We start from the raw sequence: 16,868 nt of genomic DNA, 5'->3' as shown, positions 1-16,868 counted from the left end.
GACGTGCTTATTTCTGGTCACGTGACTCCTCCGAAAAGGAGCAGCATGGCGGACACGCATATGCAACCTCAAAACAAACTCCTGCAATTGTACAGTTTTAGCTAGCAAACCACCGAAATCGTGCGACAGGCCGGGGCACCGGCGCCTGAGAACACTGTAAGATGGACGAGGAGAATAAACTTCAGTTCCCGTCCCTTCCTCCGTGTAAGGAGGACCTATTGGTAAGTTCTAGTATGCAAGCTAATGCAGCTAGCTAGCTAAATCTCTCTGGTTAGCAGAGCAAGTTAACGTTAGTTAGCATACTCAAAAACAGCCCTTGTAAGATGAACGTAACGTTAGTCTAATAACATGTCATCGATCTCACTCGAGAAATATGACTTTAGTTCAATGTTATCTTGTCTGAAGCATTTTTTAATGCTCTTTAATCATATTTCTGCTCAAAGTTAGATGTGTTCCGCTAACAAGCTACCTAACGTCAGCTAACTATCTAGTTCGTTTGCTAACTAGCTAGCAATATATCGCCAGTCGAAGCTGTTCAGTGTTGTCCCACTGGCAAGTGTAACTTAGAAGCTAGATATTCTCGCTACAAGACACAGGGAATCTTGTCAGTTGACTACTGACCGTCGATTTGGGTTTGGTGGCTGCAGTGATTATTTAAGAATATACCGTTAAGTAGCTAGTTAGCCTGCCAGCTAACATCCCTTGACATTTCTGATATCTTCCACAGGACTGGGCGTATCCAATGAGACGAGAAATGCAGGTAGCTATGCCTTTTTGTCCCCAAAGTGGAATTCATGAAACGGCCAACAGAAGTGACTGCTGAGTCATCATACTGGCAACAATAAATCATGTCATCTCGTAATGATGCCAAAACATGTTTCTCCATTGTTTTAGGAAATTCTACCAGGCCTGTTTTTAGGTCCCTACTCAGCTGCTATGAAAAGCAAGGTAAGTTGGTATACCATAATTAAAACAGGGGTGGCTATTCTGATCTGCAGGTGTTGGTGCAGGCCTTTATTCCAGACCAGTCAAGCAGTAACACACTTCATTCAATAAATCAGTCTTGTTCAGGTGTGAAAGGGCAGTGTGGAGCGCAATAATGATTGCATCATCTGTGGATCTGTTGTGGCTGTATGCAAATTGGAGTGGGTCTAGGGTTTCTGGGATAATGGTGTTGATGTGAGCCATGACCAGCCTTTGCAAAGCACTTCATGGCTACAGATGTGTGTGCTACGGGTCAGTAGTCAAGTGTTGACAAAGTGTTGACAGTGCTGAGTAAGAACTTAAACATGAACTCACTCATGAAAGCAGCAGCTCTTTGCTGTATTCATTGACAGTCTCTCTTGTCATGGTTTTAAACATTTTGAAATCTCACAGTATCAACTTGGCTGTAGCTTTCTTTTATGCCTGCTACATTACTGCAGACACGGTAATCTGAGCCATCCTATTGGCCACTACCTTGACTATGCAGAAATGTGCCTTACTGCCTTTTGAATTGTGTTACATCCGAAGCCTAGTCAAGGTAGCATCATGCAAAGTAAATTTGCACACCAGCAACACCATTGCCAAATAAGACGCACTGTCACCTGCTAGCTAAACCTAAAACATCTGGATTTCAATTTTTTTGTTCATGAGTTACTCTTTAAGTAACCTGTCTTATGTAACCATACCAAACATAACATATCATACTAATTTGAGTGTCCTGGATTTACGTTTACTACGTCTAGTCTGAGACCAGGCTGTATTAATAGGCCTACAGCGTGCAGTAGGATATGTTGATCAGTTGATTGACCGGTGTACTGTAGAACGATAAACTTTCCTCTAGTGTGGATGTTCGCCAAGGTTTTTATAGTTATGTAGTTCATTCTTATAGTTAGCATCCTTGGGTGGATGGCCCTTAAGATTGGTCATCGAAATGTTGAAGGTCCTGGACCATAAAATAACTTTTCTTTGAGATTGTACAATGTGCTGTTAACTCAAACCTTTTGTCCTCTTTTAGCTTTCCATCCTTGAAAGACAGGAGATAACGCATTTAGTGTGTGTTCGCCAAGATATTGAGGCAAATTTTATAAAGGCCAACTTCCCACATAAATTTAGGTAAGAAACAAACTGAGAATGGGTACATGTGTTTAAAACTCAGCCAATGACATCTCTCACTCAATCTATCAGGTAATTAATGTGGCCTGCTTTCTTCTGTTTTCAGATACCTCGTTTTAGATATTGCCGACAATCCTGTGGAAAACATAATTAGATATTTCCCTATGGTGAGTTTCAGCATGAGCTGAATGTGGTGGATAATGTTACAATGTACTGCAGCCTGACCTGCCATGTTATTGTTAGTAGGCATAAATGTATTTTCCCCTCTATCCACAGACTAAAGAATTTATTGATGGCTGTTTAGCAAGCGGAGGTAATAAACATTTATTTGATTGGATTGAATATTGTCTTTAGAATTTCATTCCAAAAAACTGTGCGCATACAACAATGTGCAGGTACTTATTTTCCTTCTACAGTGCCTTCAGAAAGTATTCACACCAACTTTTTTCACATTTTGTTGTTACAGCCTGAATTTTTTATTGATTACATTTAGATTTTTTTGTCACACAATATCCCATAATGTCAAAGTGGAATTGTTTTTCAAAAATGTATTGTCAATAAGTATTCAACCCCTTTGTTATGGTAAGCCTAAATAAGTTCAGGAGTAGAAATTAGCTTAATAAATAAAATAAAAAATAAAGCAGACATTGAATATCCCTTTGAGCATGGTGAATTTATTAATTACACTTTGGATGGTGTATCAATACACTAAGTCACTACAAAGATACAGGCGTCCTTCCTAACTCAGTTGCCGGAGAGGAAGGAAACCACTCAGGGATTTCACCAAGAGGCCAATGGCGACTTTAAAACAGTTTAATGACTGTGATAGGAGAAACCTGAGGATGGATCAACAACATTGTAGTTACTCCACAATACTAACCTAATTGACAGATTGAAAAGCTGGAAGCCTGTACATAATACAAATATTCCAAAATATGCATCCTGTTTGCAAAAGGCATTAAAGTAATACTGCAAAAAATGTGGCAACGCAATTAACACTGTATTCAGGACAAAAAGTTTGTGTTTGGGACAAATCCAATACATTACTGAGTACCACTCTCCATATTTTCAAGCATAGTGATGGCTGCATCACGTTATGGGTATGTTTGTAATCGTTAAGGACTCGGGAGTTTGTCAGGATAAAAAAGGAACGGAATGGCGCTAAGCACAGGCAAAATCCTATAGGAAAACGTGGTCCAGTCTACTTTCCACCAGACACTGGGAGATGAAATCACCTTTTAGCAGGACAATAACCTAAAACACAAGGCCAAATCTACACTGCAGTTGCTTACCAAGAAGACAGTGAATGTTCCTGAGTGGCCGAGTTACATTCTTGACCTAAATCTTCTTGAAAATATATGTCGACCTTAGAGACTTACCCAGTAAGACTAATCGCTGTCAAACGTGATTCTAACATGTATTGACTCAGGGGGTTGAATACTTATCTAATCTATACTGAACTAAAATATAAACGCAACATGCAACAATTTTAAAGATTATGCTGAGTTACAGTTCATATAAGGAAATCAGTCAATTGAAATAAATTAATTTGGCCCTAATCTATGGATTTCACATGACTGGGCAGGGGCAAAGCCATGGGTGGGCCAGGGAGGGCATAAACTCACCCGCTTGGGAGCCGGGCCGACCCACTGGAAGCCAGGCCCAGCCAATCAGAATGAGTTTTTCCCCACAAAAGGGGTTTATTACAGACAACTACCGGCGTGGTTACAGGTGGTCTACGGTTGTGAGGCCAGTTGGACGTAATGCCAGATTCTCTAAAACGACGTTGGAGGCGGCTTATGGTAGAGAAATGAACATTACATTCTCTGGCAACAGCTCTGGTGGACATTCCTGCAGTCAGCATGCCAATTGCACGCTCCCTCAACTTGACATCTGTGGCATTGTGTTGTTACAAAACTGCACATTTTAGTGGCCTTTTATTGTCCCCAGAATAAGGTGCACCTGTAATGATCATGCTGTTTAATCAGCTTCTTGATATGCCACAGCTGTCAGGTGGATGGATTAACTTGGCAAAGGAGAAATGCTCACCAACAGGGATGTAAACAAATTTGTGCACAAAATTTGAGAGAAAGAAGCTTTTTGTGCATATGGAAAATTACTGAGATCTTTTATTTCATCTCATGAAACATGGGACCAGCACTTTACATGTTGCGTTTATATATTTGTTGAGTGTAGATAGTGTTTTATTTTTCATAAATTCTAACATTTGTAAAAAAGTATTCTTCCACTTTGACATTTAGAGTATTTTGTGTAGATTATTGACCAAAAATGACAAATCCATTTTAATCCCACTTCGTAACAAGAAAATGTGGGAAAAGTATTTCTGAAGGCACTGTATGTGACATTTCTTGTACCCTGCACCTGGAGAATTGTTGGATTGTGCGATACACATATACTATTTCCCCATAGAAATCTATCTTGACTCTTTCCTTGTCTTGTTCACATAGGAAAGGTACTAGTTCATGGAAATGCAGGGATATCAAGAAGGTTGGTTACCTCTCCTCATGTAAAATATTTGATTTTGAACAGATCCAGTGTTTGAAAATACCCTAATTCCCTGCCTGTCTATTGATCTTGAAGGAATACTTTAAGGAATACCTGGAATAGTATAAAGTAATCCTTCTGCCCCCCCCACACCCATTAAAGAAAAAAAAGTGGTTGTCCCACTGGCTATCATAAGTTGAATGCACCAATTTGTAAGTTGCTCTGGATAAGAGCGTCTGCTAAATGATGTAAATGTAAATGATTGATATTCTGTTACTTAAAGATGAAGACCAGTATCAATCTAAATAATTATCTCTTCTCCTTTCAGTGCTGCCTTAGTTATTGCATACCTTATGGAGACATTTGGTGTGAAATACAGGTAAGACCTTTCAACAAACCAAGCAGGCTTCATTTATTGCTAGCTAGTTCAGAGTAGAGCTGGGACGATAAACCGAAACTGACATTGCCTTCCTCTTACCAAAGCAAACGTCGGTAATTCTGGGTGATTTTCCTACACAACGTTCCTGTGGATTGTTCTAAAACCATAATTTGGTCAACAGTAAAATCCTATGCATTATGTTGAGTCTTGCTATGAAAGTATCTGCCTGTCCCTGTTTCGCTGCGGACTCTCACTCCCTCTCCCCACGATCCACGCAGAGGAGGGAGAGATGCATTCTGAGAAGCACAAGCATATGACCGTTCAAAATGCTCTTGTGGGAAAAATAGTTTTCAAAGCAACTATTGTTTTAGTTAGAGAGGAGATTCGTAGCTTTCTGTGAGTGCGTTCAGAAAGTATTTAGACCCCTTCACTTTTTTCACGTTGTTACGTTACAGCCTTATTCTAAAATTGATTTCCCCCACATCAATCTACACACACTACCCCATAATGACAAAGCAAAAACAGTTTTTATTTTTTTATTTTTGCAAATGTATAAAATAAAACTTTAATATCACATTTACATAAGTATTCAGACCCTTTACTCAGTACTTTGTTAAATCGCCTTTGGCAGCGATTACAGCCTCGAGTCTTCTTGGATATGACGCTACAAGCTTGGCACACCTGTATTTGGGGAGCTTCTCCCATTCTTCTCTGCAGATCCTCTCAAGCTGTCAGGTTGGCTGGGGAGTGTCGCTGCGCAGCTATTTTCAGGTCTCTCCAGAGATGTTTGATCGGGTTCAAGTCCGGGCTCTGGCTGGGCCACTCAAGGACATTCAGAGACTTGTCCCGAAGCCACTCCTGTGTTGTCTTGGCTGTGTGCTTAGGGTCGTTGTCCTGTTGGAAGATGAACCTTCGCCCCAGTCTGAGTGCTCTGGAGCAGGTTTTCATCAAGGATCTCTCTGTACTTTGCTCTGTTCATCCTTCCCTCGATCCTGACTAGTCTCCCAGTCCCTGCCGCTGAAAAACATCCCCACAGCATGATGCTGCCACCACCATGCTTCACTGTAGGGATGGTGTCAGGTTTTCTCCAGACGTGACGCTTGGCATTTAGGCCAAAGGGTTCAATCTTGTTTCTCATGGTCTGAGAGTCCTTTAGGTGCCATGTGCCTTTTACTGAGGAGTGGCTTCCGTCTGGCCACTCTACCATAAAGGCCTGATTGGTGGAGTGCTGCAGAGATGGTTGTCCTTCTGGAAGGTTCTCCCATCTCCACAGAGGAACTCTGGAGCTCTGTCAGAGAGACCATCAGGTTCTTGGTCACCTCCCTGACCAAGGCCCTTCTCCCCCGATTGCTCAGTTTGGCCGGGCGGCCAGCTCTAGGAAGAGTCTTGGTGGTTCCAAACTTCTTCCATTTAAGAATGGAGGCCACTGTGTTCTTGGGGACCTTCAATGCTGCAGACATTTTTTGGTACCCTTCCCCAGATCGGTGCCTCGACACAATTCTGTCTCGGAGCTCTAAGGACCATTCCTTCGACCTCATGGCTTGGTTTTTGCTCTGACATAAACTGTCAACTGTGGGACCTTATATAGACAGGTGTCTTTCCTAATAATTTCCCATCAATTGAATTTACCACAGGTGGACTCATTTCAATCAAGTTGTAGAAACATCAAGAATGATCAATGTAAACAGGATGCACCTGAGCCTATTTTCGACTCTCAAAGGGTCTTAATACTTATGTATGTAAGGTATTTCTGTTTTAGTTTAAAATAAATTTGTACAAATGTATAACTTGTTTTCGCTTTGTCATTATGGGGTATTGTGTGTAGATTGAGCATTTTTTTGTTTTTAACCATTTTAGAATAAGGCTGTAACGTAACAAAATGTGGTAAAAGTGAAGGGGTCTGAATACTTTCCGAATGCACTGTATAGGCCAATAATGCAGAAAGATATCTGCAATTCTCTAAAGAGCCAAAAATAAATCGGACAATTCTGCATTCTATTTTGACAAGTTGCACATAAAAATATAAATCATGCATTTCCTGGATATGTTAATGTAATAGCTTACTTTTTGAATCATAGACTACCAGTTGTCTTACTTGGCACTGGAAAAAATTGTCTAGAGCCCTGCCGCTAATGTAAACTAACTGTCCACTAAACTTTTAACGTTGTATTCGTTATCGAGCAAAATACACTGAACAAAAATATGAACGCAACGTGAAGTGTTGGTCCCATGTTTCAGGAGCTGCACCCCTGCCCAGTCATGTGGAATTCATAGATTAGGGCCAAATTAATTGATTTCAATTGACTAATTTCCTTAAATGAACTGAAACTCTGTAAAATCTTTGAAATTGTTCCGTGTTGCGTTTATATTTTTCAGTAGTTTACATTTATCGCCAGCTAGCACCTCTCCCAAAAAGTATTTACCGTAATTTAATCGCAGATTTATCATTATTGCAACAAAAAAAACATTTCTTTGCAATATGGATTTTGGTCCATATCGCTCTAGTTCATTGACATAATATTGAGTTCACTACATGAATTGCTGCTGTCCAGCTGCATGGTGACCAAAGATCTAGTAAAATGTCCTGCTGTATGTTGCTGGTTCTTCTGCAGGGATGCTTTCAGCCACGTTCAGGAGAGGAGATTCTGCATCAACCCTAACGTGGGTTTTGTGCATCAATTACAGGTAGGATCCTCTGTAGTTCAAGTCGTGAACTCAACCTTCCAAACAGCTCTGACCACTTATATACTTAAATGGCATATTCAATGGGTTTCAACATTAAATGTGGCAGATAAATGTCTCCTCAAAACAAGACATTTCTGTCTGAATGTTTGTAACATTGCGCCCTCCATCTGTTTTCTAGGAATATGAAGCGATCTACTCAGCTAAACTGACCATCAAGATGTCACCAATACAGCTGGGCAGAGCGTTCTCCCTTCATGCTGGAATGCCAGGTCAGTGTGTGCAACTTTCATTCAGGTGACCGTTCCAAGAACCTAGGCTTATTCCACGTTTACCATACACGTCTGTCACCGTGGGTGGATTTGAGATGACTTACGAACCACCTAGAAAGAAGTCTATTGCAGTTGGGGGAGGAGCTTATTTATCAGTCACTGGGCAGAATGTATGCAATGAAACATGCCCAACTGGTTTTCATCCCATGAAATTCAGATTTTTACAGTTTATTAACCTCAACACCAGTCTTTCTTTATGGATGTTTGACTCTGTGAATCTGTTCCTTACAGGCAGCCTGAAACGAAGCCTGGAGGAAGACTAGGATTTCTGGGGGATGCAAGTCACTGCTGAGCAGAACGTATAGGCTTATTATGCAGATAGCTGTCGTCACATACAGTGCACTTTTTTTTTATTTTTACATTTGTATTGATTTAAAAAAAAAAATGTAAATATTTAAACTTTTCTAAAGGGGGTGGGGGAGCATTGGGTCCACTTCCTGACGTCTGAGACCGAAGGAAGACGGGTACAATTTCATAAATGATTTTTTGTTGTTGAGCTGTATGCACTGAAGGTTTTATGCAGTTTTATAGCATTTCAAGCATTTTGCATTTGCAGCGGGACAGTATTGCAATAATGCACTTTTGATACTTGAATTATTTTTCGCCAGAAGGGGGCAGTTGGCGTAAGGGACAGGAATAGGAAGTAAATGCCCTATGCTGAGGTCCACATTAGGGAATTGGGAATGTTGGACAGATCAGGTTTACAATGGATTCGTATTCATATAACATTTAGAAAAACAGCTTGCCAGAGAATTAATGACCCACTGCTCAATAAACAAACGGCTAACTTATGTCTTTTGTACTGCTATTTTTAGCCTGTTTCTAGCATTCTTTATATTATCAATTTAACACACTAACACAATGCTCCCAAATATTCTGTCAGGTTTTTGTATTTTGATCAACAAAGTAACAACCAGTGTAAAAAGAATTTATTTGCATTTTACATAGAATTTATTCTAAATAAATAGAATACAAATGTCCCCAGTTGCCAAGGCTAAATGCATAATTATGAAAAAATCTAAGGTTGAATAAATAAGCTTTCACAATTACATTTAATTTACCCCACAAACATTTATGGCAATTCTTTAACCATATCTTCATACCAAACATAGCTATGTATTTTATTGAACAGAATTCCCTCAAACCTATACATGATTTTACTTGTGTAGAACAAACTTCCTGAGGTCTGAAATAACCGATGTACCGTTGATCACTAGTGAAAGCATCATTTTATATATATAAAATATTGAAAGGGCTCTCTTCAAACTTGACCGCAATTCTGTATTACACGTAGGCCAATAGGTTGCAAGCACAGTTATTTGTCTAATGGGCACAAAGATCAAAGTCTTTGCCAATGAACAGAAAATACAATCTGAGTGGGTGATTGTCAAATTTCCCAAAATAAATATGCAGCACCTTAGCATAATGAATGTCCCAGGTTGTCTGGCCTACATTAAGGTATCATTCCAACTAAAGTGTTACCAAATGGTCTTTGTACGTGTGTCAGTGGGACTTTTCACACTTGCCTATGCATATCTCACATGTGGACCAGTCTGCAAATGTTAAATTGCAATTTTAACATTTGATGTAAATTAACTAAAACCCTCTTAACACTTAAATTTGTGAATCAAAAAAATGAAAAATTATTCAATGTGTTTCCTATAAAGCGCAGAGTCCCCGAATTCCAGACTGGATTGACATTCCGTTGTTAAGAAGCTGGGGAAGCCAGGGACACAATGCCAAATCTCCCCCAGGTGAGGTAGCTTTGTGACCAGAGGGACAGTGACTGATGGTGGGGAGACGACTTGAACTTTGTGGGGTCCTAGGCTGTTGAACCAATATGACAATGTCCTGGAACCAATTTATTCAAGTCAAATCCCAGGGAGGGAGAACTACGTTTCCTGACCTCAATCAAAGAATCGACACTGCATGTAAGTCTCGTCTGATGCAGAGTAGCTAAACTTCTTGTAGAAGGCCACGTTGTTGGGTGCACATTCCAGTGTTATTTTATAGCAATCTAGTTTTTTGCTGAGGAGAGTGAGGGTCGACACTAACCTGAAATTGGTGAGAGAAAACAAGAACCGTTAACGAAGAGTTTAACAAAAGGACAATAGCCTGCCTTGTTTTGCCAGACAAGTTGGCTAAAGCTACATCCTCACTGAACTGTGAAATGTAACGTCCATGTTTTACAGAACAGGGTTTGGAAGAGAGGCAAGGACTACCAATGAAGTCTTAACTAAATAAACAGAATGACCCTCTTTCAAAGATAATTTGTAAAAATCCAAATAACTTCACAGATCTTCATTGTAAAGGTTTTAAACATTGTTTCCCATGCTTGTTCAATGAACCATAAACAATTAATGAACATGCACCTGTGGAACGGTCGTTAAGACACTAACAGCTTACAGACGGTAGGCAATTAAGGTCACAGTTATGAAAACTTAGGACACTAAAGAGGCCTTTTTACTGACTCTGAAAAACACCAAAAGAAAGATGCCCAGGGTCCCTGCTCATCTGCGTGAACGTGCCTTAGGCATGCTGCAAGGAGGCATGAGGACTGCAGATGTGGCCAGGGCAATAAATTGCAATGTCTGTACTGTGAGACGCCTAAGACAGCGCTACAGGGAGACAGGCTGGACAGCCGATCGTCCTCGCAGTGGCAGACCACGTGTAACAACACCTGCACAGGATCGGTACATCCGAACATCACACCTGTGGGACAGGTACAGGATGGCAACAACAACTGCCCGAGTTACACCAGGAACGCACAATCCCTCCATCAGTGCTCAGACTGTCCGCAATAGGCTGAAAGAGGCTGGGCTGAGGGCTTGTTGTAAGGCAGGTCTTCACCAGACATCACCGGCAACAACATCGCCTATGGGCACAAACCCACAGACGCTGGACCAGACAGGACTGGCAAAAAGTGCTCTTCACTGACGAGTAGCGGTTTTGTCTCACCAGGGGTGATGGTCGGATTCGCATTTATCATCGAAGGAATAAGCATTACACTGAGGCCTGTACTCTGGAGCGGGATCGATTTGGAGGTGGAGGGTCCGACATGGTCTGGGGCGGTGTGTCACAGCATCATCGGACTGAGCTTGTTGTCATTGCAGGCAATCTCAACACTATGCGTTACAGGGAAGACATCCTCCTCCCTCATGTGGTACCCTTCCTGCAGGCTCATCCTGACATGACCCTCCAGCATGACAATACCACCAGCCATACTGCTCGTTCTGTGCGTGATTTCCTGCAAGACAGGAATGTCAGTGTTCTGCCATGGCCAGCGAAGAGCCCGGATCTCAATCCCATTGAGCACGTCTGGGACCTGTTGAATCGGAGGGTGAGGGCTAGGGCCATTCCCCCCAGAAATGTCCAGGAACTTGCAGGTGCCATGGTGGAAGAGTGGGGTAACATCTCACAGCAAGAACTGGCAAATATTGTGCAGTCCATGAGGAGGAGATGCACTGCAGTCCTTAATGCAGCTGGTGGCCACACCAGATACTGACTGTTACTTTTGATTTTGACCCCCCCTTTGTTCAGGTACACATGATCAATTTCTGTTAGTCACATGTCTTGTTCAGTTTATGCCTCAGTTATTGAATCTTGTTATGTTCATACAAATATTTACACATGTTAAGTTTGCTGAAAATAAATGCAGTTGACAGTGAGAGGACGTTTCTTTTTTTGCTGAGTTTATATTTTTTCATTATTTCACCGTTAATACAGTCCCAAAATATTTTGCATGTCAAGTTTTCAGCATAACACATGATCATGTGGCAAGTGTCACTTTGCTTCTTGTCAAGATATAGGATTTTCAAGAAGCAAAGTGTCACTTGCCACAACATCATGATGTTATCTTGAAAACATTTTGGCACTGGAACAGTGGACTAATGGAAAAAAATCCCCAAATAAAATGTTTGGGTGGATTCTTCCTTTAAGCTCAGTGGAGACTACTCACAGTTTCCCCAGCTGTTTTCCCCGGCACACGTCACTGACAACCACCTCCTCCACCCTTCCTCTCTGTGAATGAGACAAAATGTCAGACATACAGAAGTCTTCAATGGGCTGAATAACTATGTGACAAACGTGTGGGTTTTAGCTAAATATCCAATTGTCATCAATGCAATGATATGTTACGTGTGCTTCTGTCAAGATTTGGCCTTATAAGATTAGACCAAAGTACATAAATCATAAAGGAGATGAGTTGACATAGATCCAGGGAGGGTTTAATGTAGATTGCTTGTTGGTAAACACTACCTTTGCACAGGAATGAATGAATTTGTGCTCTGTGATCAATGTGGCCGTGGCAACAATCTGTCCCAGGTTTGTGTCCTCCACCACGACGACATAGTAGTCCCCAGTCTTTTTCATCTGCTCAAATTTCTCTGAGAAAATATAAAGGATCATTTTAGATAGTGTGCGCATCTATATCTGACAGACAGGATATCATATGGCAAAAGGCTTATTGAGGACCTTTTTACTGAAGAATGTGTTTGTTTTCTATGATTGTGTTTTGCTTTTTGTGTATTGATGTGTATACAAGGCTCATCTGTAAAAGAGACCTGGGTCTCGGCATGACTTCCTGTCAAAATAAAAGGTTAAATAAAATATGAACTAGTTCTTAGAAGTAAACGACAGTATAGCTCTTCAGCATATCAATATTTTTTTGATGGTTGTTTTAGGATTTACATACCATGTCTTTGAAAAATCTGCATGTACATTCACTTTATAATATGGCAAAATTAACCAGTCAATGTGTATTGCCATACCTAGGCTTTGATTGGAACTTACTAATAAACTGCTCTGGCGTAACATCCCCTGCAGTTGTGAGTTGGGATAACACCTTGTAGAATCCTGTGTAGCAAAAACAACATTGGAACTATTAGGAAACTTACATTCAAACTTTTATTTTAGACATAGAATAGAAAGCATGACTGTTGAACCAGACAGGTCAGTCTCTTATTGTGAAAACACTGACTTTCAGGAATGCCACTATTGTAAGGGACAAGTCAGTCTCTTATTGTTGTTCAGCTAAGTCAGTCTTGTTATTTGGAATATGTCAGTCAGGGTCGTGTTCATAAGGGAACACTGTAGCAAAAGGTTTTGCAACGGAAAACTCAAATGACCGTTTCCCATTGGATAAGTCCAGCTAGGCCCTTCCTGTTTCAGTCAGTTTTCTTCCGTTTGGTGCCTAATGAACACAACCCAGGTAAAGCAGTGTGTTGTAGTGGCCCTTCCTTCCTTACCCCTGTTGAAGTCGGCTGTGCAGAGGGGCCTGAGGACCAGACCTTCCCCAGGCTGGGAGGGGGAGATGGGGGGAGAGAAGGACACTGTCTTGCTACTCCAGTCCAGCTCCTGCAGCAGAGCTGGATCGAATAGTGGTGTCTCATCCAGCAGCATCCCACAGGCTCTGCACACACACACACACACACGTTTAATGTTAGTGAAACTGACCTAAAGGTGTGGGAATAAAATGAATGTACTTATCAAATACTGACTGTATATAGTGTGTAAATCCTTTCTCCAATATTAGCTTAATATGTTTACTTTTGAAATGACGAATTCAGTTCTTCTGCACAGACAGTTGACTTTAACCGAGCAAATACGGTATACAATAGTAATGAAGGCCAAAATGAGTCTAAAGTGGGTTGAAAGACACTCAGAGCAGTTTCCAAAATGGTAGAGACAATGTCAGTGAGTGACTAACATTCAACTTGAGGAAATTGTATGAATCATTGAATGACACTACTAAAGTAGGGGGGGGGGTTCTCTCCTCTTGGCTTTGTAAAGTGAAATAACACCTTATCTCCTATGTCCCAACTGTATTGTGTTCAGGATATGTCATCCCATACGCTCCTCCTATCCAGGACATGGAACAGGAGTTGGACCTACCCCACTATGTGGACACCCTTGGGTGCAGCCATAGAACAAGAATGTAGGCCTACCTCCACTTTCACCAAGTAAGGGTACTGAGTGATGGTGGTCAAAGTCAATTGTCTTGCCTAGAATTGTTTCATAAACAGTGAAGGACTGGTCTAGTTTCCTTGATGAATCTAGAAGAGTATGGTTAGGCTAATTCATTGCTAGCTGACTGTGGTAAAAAGTACTTAAGTAAAAATACTTTAAGGTACTACTTAAGTAGTTTTTTGGGGGGTATCTGTACTTTACTATTTCTATTTTTGACAACTTTTACTTCACTACATTCCAAAAAAAATATAATGTACTTTGTACTCCATACATTTTTCCTGACACCCAAAGGTACTCGTTACATTTTGAATGCTTTGTAGGACTGGAAAATGGTCCAATGCAAGCACCTATCAAGAGAACATCCCTGGCCATCCCTACTGCCTCTGATCTGGTGGACTCACTAAGCACAAATACTTCATCTGTAAATTATGTCTGAGTGTTGAAGTGTGCCCCTGGCTATCCGTAAATTGAAAAACAAGAAAATGGTGTCCTCTGGTTTGCTTAACATAAGGGATTAGAAATTATTTATACTTTTACTTTTGATACTTTAGTATATTTTAGCAATCACATTTACTTTTGATACTTAAGTATATTTAAAACCAAATATTTTAGACTTTTACTCAAGTAGTATTTTACTGGGTGACTTTCACTTTTACTTTTCAATTAAGGTATCTTTACTTTTACTCAAGTAACGTTATGACCATTGGGTACTTTTTCCACCACTGCTAGCTGTCATAAAATGTTAACCATTTATAAAAAGACACAGTAGCTATGTTGCCACAAGCACAGATAGAACAATGGTTTAGTTATAAAAAATCTTTGCCAAAATCTTTCGTACTACTACGTATCCACCTTTTCATAGGTAATTTTGTCCTGACAAGCTAACGTTACTACAACTAGCTAGCTAGTGACAGTAACTAGCTTTCAATTTTCTGACATTTGCTAACATGCCATCTCTTACTAATATGTTTATTATAGCTAGCTAGCTAACCCTAAATGTGACTTAATCTAGACTAGATTAGAGCCAATAGCCAATTTCTCAACTATATAATACACTTAGCCAGAAATTGACATAGCTAGCTGGTTAGTAGCCTAATATTAGACATCTGATTAATTATTTCATTAATTATCTATCTAATGAAATAATTAATCAGAGGTCTAACGTTACTGGGCTAGCTAACGTTAGCTACACTTCACAACATTGCTCTTCAGCTATGCTAACGTAGCTAGCTAAATCAAGAAAATATGTCAATGTACTTACGGTGACATCAATGTAAGGACACGTACAGATGAATAAATCTCGGAATGAATACTTGATCGATCTCTTTTTTCGGGTGTATCACTAGTTTACATCATTGATCGAACCAGGATATATTTTCTTCCTCCTCCTTTTTCTGACAGCACTCCTGTATGACGTGGCAGAGTGGCTGGAGCCAGAGACGGAAGAGGAAGCGTGACATCCCACTCCGAGTTTTCAATGGAAGTCAATTAACTAAGTAGACCAGACCAAGAGCCATAAACATGCCCTTTGACTTATTCCACCTTTTGGTTGTGTTACACCCTGAATTCAAAATTGATTAAATTGCTTTTTTCCTCACACCCATCTACACACAATACCCCATAATGACAAAGTGAAAACATGTTTTTAGACATTTTTGCAAATTTATTGAAAAGGAAATACAGAAATATCTAATTTACATAAGTATTGACACCCATGAGTCAATACTTTGTAGAACCACTTTTGGCAGTGACTAAGTATCTAAGAGCTTTCCACACCTGGATTGTGCAACATTTGCCCAGTATTCTTTTCAGAATTCTTCAAGTGCTGTCAAATTGGTTGTTGATCATTGCTAGACAACCATTTTCAGGTATTGCCATAGATTTTCAAGTAGATTTAAGTCAAAATTGTAACTCATCTATTCTGCAGTGCAGATTTGGCCTTGTGTTTTAGTTTATTGTCCTGCTGGAAAGTGAATTCATCTCCCAGTGTCTGGTGGAAAGCAGACTGAACCAGGTTTTCCTCTAGGACTTTGCCTATGCTTAGCTCCATTTAGTTTATTTTCTATCCTGAAAAACTCCCCAGTCCTTAATGATTACAAGTATACAGTGCCTTCGGAAAGTATTCAGACCCCTTGACTTTTCCACATTTAGTTAAGTTACAGGTTTATTCTAAAATTGCTGAAATTGTTTTTTTCCCCCTCATCAATCTAAACACAATACTCCATAATGACAAAGCAAAAACAGGTCCTTGATGAAAACCTGCTCCAGAGCGCTCAGGACCTCAGACTGGGGCGAAGGTTCACCTTCCAACAGGACAATGACCCTAAGCACACAGCCAACACAACGCAGGAGTAGCTTCGGGACAAGTCTCTGAATGTCCTTGAGTGGCCCAGCCAGAGCCCGGACTTGAACCCGATCGAACATCTCTGGAGAGACCTGAAAATAGCTGTGCAGCAACGCAGCCTGACAGAGCTTGAGAGGGTCTGCAGAGAAGAATGGGAGAAACTCCCCAAATACAGGTGTGCCAAGCTTGTAGTGTCATACCCAAGAAGACTCAAGGCTGTAATCGCTGCCAAAGGTGCTTCAACAAAGTACTGAGTAAAGGGTCTGAATACTTATGTAAATGTGATATTTCAGTTTTCTATTTTTAATAAATTAGCAAAAATGTCATTACGGGATAATTGTGTATAGATTGATGATGGTAAAAAAAATATTTAAGCAATTTTAGAATAAGGCTGTAACCTAACAAAATGTGGAAAAAGTCAAAGGATCTGAATACTTTCCGAAGGCACTGTATATGACTGTGACCAGACCCAGCTGCTATCACATTGGTGTCTATCGGAGACAGGGCATTGATGTCAACAAGTATCAGATGAACTTTCATGAGAGCATTTTAGTCCAGTCCA

At 40.4% G+C, this 16,868-nt stretch overlaps 2 protein-coding genes across 2 annotated transcripts; one reads left to right on the top strand and one right to left on the bottom strand.

Moving 5' to 3' along the window:
- Positions 1 to 8,786, top strand: LOC121545178 (serine/threonine/tyrosine-interacting protein A-like). The gene is made up of 11 exons (XM_041855633.2): positions 1 to 221; positions 728 to 760; positions 895 to 948; positions 2,000 to 2,097; positions 2,204 to 2,264; positions 2,374 to 2,410; positions 4,566 to 4,605; positions 4,931 to 4,981; positions 7,594 to 7,666; positions 7,845 to 7,935; positions 8,227 to 8,786. The coding sequence occupies exons 1-11, from the start codon at positions 162 to 164 to the stop codon at positions 8,256 to 8,258; spliced, it is 630 nt and encodes a 209-aa protein (XP_041711567.1). The 5' UTR covers positions 1 to 161; the 3' UTR covers positions 8,259 to 8,786.
- Positions 8,787 to 8,909: 123 nt separating this feature from the next.
- Positions 8,910 to 15,393, bottom strand: gnpnat1 (glucosamine-phosphate N-acetyltransferase 1). The gene is made up of 6 exons (XM_041855634.2): positions 15,224 to 15,393; positions 13,242 to 13,405; positions 12,787 to 12,849; positions 12,253 to 12,380; positions 11,954 to 12,015; positions 8,910 to 10,050 (listed from the first exon to the last, which is right to left on the bottom strand). Exons 1-6 carry the CDS (start codon positions 15,229 to 15,231, stop codon positions 9,903 to 9,905), a joined length of 573 nt encoding a protein of 190 aa, XP_041711568.1. The 5' UTR covers positions 15,232 to 15,393; the 3' UTR covers positions 8,910 to 9,902.
- Positions 15,394 to 16,868: the final 1,475 nt, after the last annotated feature.

The sequence above is a fragment of the Coregonus clupeaformis genome, chromosome 29, assembly GCF_020615455.1.
Source record: "Coregonus clupeaformis isolate EN_2021a chromosome 29, ASM2061545v1, whole genome shotgun sequence".
Lineage (NCBI taxonomy): Eukaryota > Metazoa > Chordata > Actinopteri > Salmoniformes > Salmonidae > Coregonus > Coregonus clupeaformis.
The sequence above is the reverse complement of the archived record's forward strand: the minus strand, read 5'-3'. Positions and strand labels throughout refer to the sequence as shown.